The sequence below is a fragment of the Orycteropus afer genome, unplaced genomic scaffold (assembly GCF_000298275.1).
Source record: "Orycteropus afer afer isolate SDZICR_OR568_19922 unplaced genomic scaffold, OryAfe1.0 scaffold00029, whole genome shotgun sequence".
Classification (NCBI taxonomy): Eukaryota; Metazoa; Chordata; class Mammalia; order Tubulidentata; family Orycteropodidae; genus Orycteropus; species Orycteropus afer.
In genome coordinates, this window is record NW_006921616.1 from 10,229,417 (window position 1) to 10,236,597 (window position 7,181).

A 7,181-nucleotide genomic window follows, 5' to 3' on the forward strand; every position below is an offset into this window, starting at 1 on the left:
TTTGAATCACTGACCTTCTGGTTAGCAGCCAAATGCCTTATCCACTACATCACCAGAGTTCCTTATTTTTAGTGAAGGAAAGAAAAATCTATTTTTCTTAAAAGTTAATTAAAGGACACAAGAGAATGATGATTTTTGAAAGCATCTGTGAATTTTGTTCTCTCACTTTGCTTATTTCAGAAGGATGAGCCCACTGCTGTACTTGCCCAAGTTGAGAGGAAGGACTGATGAGTGGGTCGCCCCATGGATGCTCCTGCTGTCTTTACTGTCAGGAGCTCACTCAGGAAAAGGACTGTACAGGTGTGCAGGTGTGTGACATGGCCCAGAACACGTAAGTCACAATGGGAACGTTCACTGAGTGTGGACTGTATGTCCAGCCTGTCAAGAGCCTAACCCTGATTTTGACTCCTCACAATAATGCAATGAGGTAAATGCAGTTCTTATCCTCCATTTGAGGCTGAGGGACATTAAGTAACTTGCGGAAGCCCACACAGGTGGGTAAGTGATTTTCAAAGATTCTAAATTATTAGCTCAGAATCGACAAATTTAAACACTGAGGTATGTTCTGACTGAAAGGATGTCAAACTCATATTGTTCAGGGAGAAAAGAACACTTTTGTGAAACTGGAGAGTGTCCTTCAAAACATCACCAGCCTCCGGCCAGTCCTCTAACACTTGCTACCCAAGAGTAGGGTTGGGTTAGCAGCACCGACACCTGGAGCACGTGAGAAACACAGACTCGGCAGCACCCCAGGACTTTAGAGTCCGGATCTGCTTATTTTTCTGAATTGTATTTTGGTGCTGATGAGACTATACACAGCAAAACAGACACCAACTCAAGTTTCCACGTGTAGTTAGTGACACTGATTACATCCGAGTTGCACAACCATCCTCATCCTCCTTTTCTGAGTTGTACCTCCCTAGTTGACATAAACTCACTTCCCCACAAGGTTCCCATCTAATCTTTCAAGTTGCTCCTGTCCACTTGGTCCCATATACAGAAATCTTACAAGAGCCCAATACTCTTTTAAGGCAGAACTTTTTGACAAGTTACGCTGATCTATTGTTTTGTTATGACTTCAGGGGATATTTTTGGTTTAAGGTTTAAAATTGTCAAGGCAATCGTTTCAGGGGTTTATCCACCCTCCATGGCCCCAAAAAGTCTAGAGTCCATGAAAAGGTGAAATTCTGTTCTACATTTTGCCCCCCGATCAGGATTCTTCTAGGAAATCTTTGATCAAAATGTCAGGAATGGTAGCCACGCACCGTCCAGTTCTGGTCTCACGACAAAGGAGGCAGCTGTTGGTGGAGGCAATGAGCTATGCATCCCACAGCCTCCTGTTCCTGACTCTCCTTCTTTGTCTGTTGCTCCAGGTGAACAGACAACTTACTGTGCCTTGGATGGCCTCCTGCAGGTTTTTAAGATGCCAGGCGCTACGAAACAAAAGTTTGGAAGGTGGTGGCATATCTGACCTCTGCCTCACACAGGAATAAGCCTCGGGCTGCTGATCTTGGTCCTTCTCCCCTCTGCTGAAGTTAGAGGAGGTCAGAGGAAGCCGCCACCATGCCAATCTTGCAAATATGTATTGCTTTTATAATTTATTGACCACCTTTCAAATAACTTAATAAACTGTCTCAAGATCTATCGTATCACAAAAGTGAAAGATGATCTTTCCTCCTGGAAAGGCTTTCAGCCTTACTAATTGATCGGCTTATACTTTAATAAATGAGAAGTCATCTCCTTGTAATCTGTGCCCCTTGCCCCCCATCCCCAGACATGCCATTATAGTAAGCTAGTTTTCTTTTTGAAACACAGACATTATGACAATCCCACGTAGCCTGTGCAATCCTATCAACGGCCCGCCTGCTTCTTACAGAGGTGCAGACCTTCTGTGTACGGCGGCCACCATGAGCACCACACAGCCTGAGTGCCAGACAGATGGAGCAGATTCCAATCAGAGTCCACAAAAGAAAACACTCTCTACTGAGGAATCATTTATTTGGACAAGACAAAAACGTCTCTGTACTGCTTCCTTTTCAACAGAAAATGGAACATTTCAAATATATTAGTTTTTCTCTTTTTCCACAGAATTAACTTCAATCTGGTAGCAGGAACTGCTTCTCATTTTACGATTCGCGTTTTAGTAACACATATGCACCCATGACAGCCAAAAGCGCATACTGCAAAGGAGACACAATGGAAAAGGACTGTGAGGGCTGGAAACAAATCTGGTGCAGAAATGTATTCAGATGAAGTCTGTGCAGTTCTGGACTCGAGCACAGAATCAGATGACCTCTCTCCCCTTGCCTTGCCTTTGTCCGGTGCCCATTACAGTTAAAATCCCCCCAATACACCGATGGACTAACACTCAAACACCAAACAAACAGACCCAGTGCCCTTACTGCTGCACGGGTTTCCCATTCTTTGTCAAATGATTTTGAAAAATACAAGCCCACTGTGGAAGCTGGGAGACAGCACTGGGTTTATTGTGTTGCTGATACTCAACCGTCTGTGCTACCCTGGGACTCAGGGTTTACTGTCTTACTCTGTTTGTGTGTTTGAAAATTGGGATAATAAAACAAAAAGTACAGAGATGTCATTTTAGAACACACTGTGAACATAAAAGATGAAAGTGGCTACTTGAAATTATTATTTTAAATGCTGATCACTGAAATGATGTGAATTTGTAGTTAACTATAAATACTCTGCAGAAAAATTAATTAGCAAAACGTGTTGAGAAGACTGCACCTTTGCAGCACTTCTAAAGAAAGCGTTGCTATTTTAAAGGTCCACTATTGAAAGTGCACACACACACCACACACATGCACACACCACACATGCACACGCCACACACACGCACACGCCACACACACAGGCTCTTACCTTGAATTTTGGATAGTCATTCATTATTATGGTAACCATACCAACATATGGTAAAAACCTAAATTGTGAGATAAAAAGCAAGAAATGTAACAATTGGTTTTAGCAATTACAGCAGCATTTGGAAACCTATGAATCAATCACAGGGAGCCAACATTCCTTGGGAATGCCACTGATTGGAACGGTCAGGACAACCGTCACCAATGATTCAAAGGCTTTATTAGTGAAAAAACAAAAGAGTGTTAAAGCTGGGACAACCATGCAAAGAGGAATACCATGTAAAGATTTATCACAGAACTATGTTTAGTAGTGAAAAATAGGAAATAATCTAAATGCCCATCAAAGGGAGCCAGTTAAATAAGTTATAGTACTCAAAGGAATAGCATGTAGCCATTTAAAAAGATACAGGTATCAATTAGACACAGAAAGCTATTTCCAACTTCCTATTGGGTAAAAAAATCAAGGTCTTTGTAAAATTATGTATTACATATGCACACACACATATACATATACATCTTATACAGGCACAGACAGTACTCAGAATACTCGCCAAAGGTTATAGAGTGGTTAATTCTGGGACGATTGCTAGTAATTGTTGCTTAAAATCCACAAATAATCCCTAGGTAGGAATTAATTTCTAAAGTAGAATTAGACCCACGGTATAGACAACATGTTTTTTTTCCCTGTGTGTCACGAGTCAATTCCGACTCCCATGACCCTACAGGACAGAGTGGCCCTGCCCCAGAGGGTTTCCCAGGTGGCAATCTTAACAGGAGCAGATTGCCAGGGCATTTTTCCTGCAGAGCCACTGGTGAGTTTGAACCTCCAACCTCTTGGTTAGCAGCCAAATGCTTAACCGCTGTGCCACCAGGGCTCCTTAGAGGTAATATACTTGGATTCACTTCAGGTTTTGGACCCTCAGGAAGTTATAAGTTTGATTCAGTCCTCACAGTGCAAACTAAAACTACCCAGAGCCCTCCTTGATACTGATACGTAGCTCCTTGTAAGGAATGAATCTGCTGTCCTACAGTTTGTTTCTTTTTTCTACCTAGTTTTCTGCTTTCTGAACCTTCTGTGTAACTTAGAAGTCATCCTCACCCTCTTGCTCTTCCCACCACGTCCTTCTTCTCGAGCCAGTTCTGGCCTTCTTTGTACAAGCCTCTGTCATCAACCTCGTTATTATCGCCTTTAGTCAGGAACTTGATGTCTCCATTATCTCTGGAAAGCAAAATAGTGTCCTCTCAGCAATTATTTTCAGCTCAGTATCACGAAAAAATGATATTGGCTTACCAAAGATGTTACAGTCATCCATGAACATTTAGGAAAACAAAGACAGCTTGATCCTCCTTGGCCAGTGTTGACTGAGTACAGAAAACCATTCAACTGAAGCATGAATCTAATGACAATTTGGTAACTTCCATTCTAATATAAACACATACTGACAACCAAAACACACTGCAGAGCAGAAGGTGGTGAGTAGCTCCCAGCACAGGATGAAGACAATGCTGGTCCCTCACTTCGTTTTAAATCTAAAAACAAGGTCATTAACGCCATTCATTCACCACTGGACAAAATCATGTGAATTCACCGCTGTGCAATTCTTGCCAGTCCAGATTCCTAATACACTGAAACTGCCGCCAGTGAGGGAGGGCCAGGCTCCCTCCAGCTGCTTTACCTCAACTCAGAACAGGCTGCAAAGTCGAGACATGAGGCTGGTTTCACACGTGTTGGACTTGATCTGTTTTTGTTCATTCTTAGCTCCCAAGGACCAAACTGTTAATAAGGACTATAGTCCTCTTGTCTCTAGACATGAACTTGGTTCCAGGTCACACAGATTGGAGCACAGAGTAATTCAGCTACAAATGTGCTCTTAGCTCTGCTCAAACTTACTTTTCCTCAGCAAATGTGCAATGTGTGGATGCATTACTTCCTTTACCACTGAGCACAGTGCTGTGGACTTCAGTTTGTAAGGCAACAGGAATCAAAGACGGCATAAAACCAGAGTGTTAAAAAGACATGGGGGATTTGCTTTAAATCTTCTAAACTGGTATTCAGGTAGCCTTGACACTAGAAACATACTGCAGCATTATACAGCTATAAACACAATAAGACAAACGAAAAAATGCACCACTGTAATTAGATAAAATATTAAAAGCCCACAAAGATTTGAAACCATATCAAATATGAGCAGGCTGATTTATAGCCATGATTATAAAGAATCAAGAGATAAAAATCCTTGGAGTCTCTCTCTCACAATTCATGTAAAGTACAACACATAATCATCTTGCTTGACTTTCTTAACAACTCCCCACATCTTGTAACTCTTTTTAAGCCAGGTGAGATACTGTCCCATTATAACTGAGGATGCTTTTTCCCTAGTGAGTTGACAAGCAGACATAAGGTAACTGTCAGTACAGTACCAGCATGCTCTCACAATTGAGACAGGATCGCTCAAAGGGTTAGTGTGAAATGAAGTGGCAATCTTAAGGACCAACATCTTTGGGAAACACATGAAAGCAGTGAACAGAATGAGAACCTAGTATTAGAGATGTACAAATAGTTACATCACACACATGCATAGGGAACACGTGAAAGCAGTGAACGGATTAGAGTCCAATATTGGAGATGTACAAATAGCTACATCGCATATACACACACAAACACACACATACACAGGGAATGAGAACTGCTCCATTATTTCACAAACACATGCGTATACACACCTAGATTTAACTCCACAATGTATGCAGAGGAAAACGCTGCACTATGCTCCACAAAGGTCAATGAACCCAGGGCATAAGACGTAACATTCTCACCAATCTCATGAAGCACTCTCTTCTGGGAACTTAACATATTTTAGACAGAAATGTTTCTGGCTGCCCCAAAAAGTGGTCCTAACTCATCACAGACACTGAAGGCAAGTCCGTGTGTGTGTGTGTATATGTGTATGTGTGTGAACATCCAATGACCAAATCCTGGAGAAAGGAATTCTTCTCCCATCAGGACCGACATTACTGCCAAGAAGGTCACTTGGGCCAAAGTGACATGCAGAAGTAGCTAGCTTCTTTGCGTTTCACAAAATAATTCTCACATGGAAATCATCCTCAGTTACAATAGGATTTTACTTTTTGAGACTCCTTCAGATAACTCACTAGCTCACATCCCCCTTAATCTGTGTATAAAGGGCTTCTAAGGGTTTTAATAAGCTTTCGTTCACTTAGTTCTTCCAACAATGCTGTGAGCTGTCACTCCCCTCACAGACCAAGTGGCTGGTCCAAAGTCATCCCACCAGTACAGGGCAGAGTAAATGGTTTCCAATTAGCCAATAAAGCCGTCTACCAGAATATCACCAACACGACCAAGAAGGAGGAGAGCCTCTTTACTTTTCATGCACTTTGATCACTCTGTGAACTATTGGAATGTCTCGTCCTTCGACTTTGAAGACAACTATTTCACCAGCTCTAATGGGGTCCTCCCGGAAATTGGTTAAGAACAGAAGGTCTCCCCTGTGGAAGGCTGGCTCCATGCTGCCACTGGAAAGAAACACAAAATAAACATCAAATTAGCCTGCATCGGAAGGGCACGCTTCCATTTAAAAGGAAACATACCAATGAGAGCTTAAATGTTCATCAACAGTCCAGTAAATCAGGTAAGCTATAAAACAAGTCACGGTTTCCCTCTAGCTCCTCAAGGAGATAATAAGTGAGAGAGGAAAAGATTTCTTCTTGGATTAAGTACTAAAAGGGCACTCACAGCCCCTCTGTGGTTTGTGTTAGTGAAAAAACATACCAAGAATAACACAGACTCTGTAGTAAATCCGACAACTGTGCCTAAAGGACAATCTTTTCTCTCTAAATATGTGGCCATTTTTGTTCAGCGCTTTGGGCTCCTAGAGCCGAGTAACTCCAGGGGCAAGGCATTCATTTACGGTGCTTCCCTAGCACCTCTGACCCGAAATGCACTCAGGGACGAGGTCCACCTAGAACCAGCTGAGGGACAGACACAATTCAAACCCAAGCCTTTGAGTCCTGTAGCATCCTCCTTCTGATCATCTTCCAGGATGTGGCAGCGGGCCTCACGGAGGGCACAGGCACTGGCCTGGGAGCCAAGAACCCTGCATGCTGGCCTTGGCACCCGCATCGCTCAGCGGTGCCCCTGAGCACACTGCTGCTCCAGCCCACTCTTCTACATACCTACCTACATACACACACATGTGCCTACCTACATACACACACATGTACCTACATCTATCTACATACCTACCTACATACACACACACGTGCCCACCTACATACACACAC

The 7,181-nt window shown here is 42.8% G+C and overlaps 1 protein-coding gene across 1 annotated transcript in view; it reads right to left on the bottom strand.

Moving 5' to 3' along the window:
* Positions 1 to 2,126: 2,126 nt before the first annotated feature.
* The window catches only part of SEC11C (SEC11 homolog C, signal peptidase complex subunit), a 13,513-nt gene continuing 8,458 nt past the window's right edge, over positions 2,127 to 7,181 (bottom strand). Inside the window, exons 3-6 of the mRNA XM_007935504.2 lie at positions 6,264 to 6,413; positions 3,979 to 4,098; positions 2,884 to 2,941; positions 2,127 to 2,180 (exon numbers count right to left, since the gene is read on the bottom strand). Of these exons, the coding sequence (XP_007933695.1) occupies positions 2,127 to 2,180; positions 2,884 to 2,941; positions 3,979 to 4,098; positions 6,264 to 6,413 (382 nt within the window). The remainder of the gene's footprint in view (positions 2,181 to 2,883; positions 2,942 to 3,978; positions 4,099 to 6,263; positions 6,414 to 7,181) is intronic.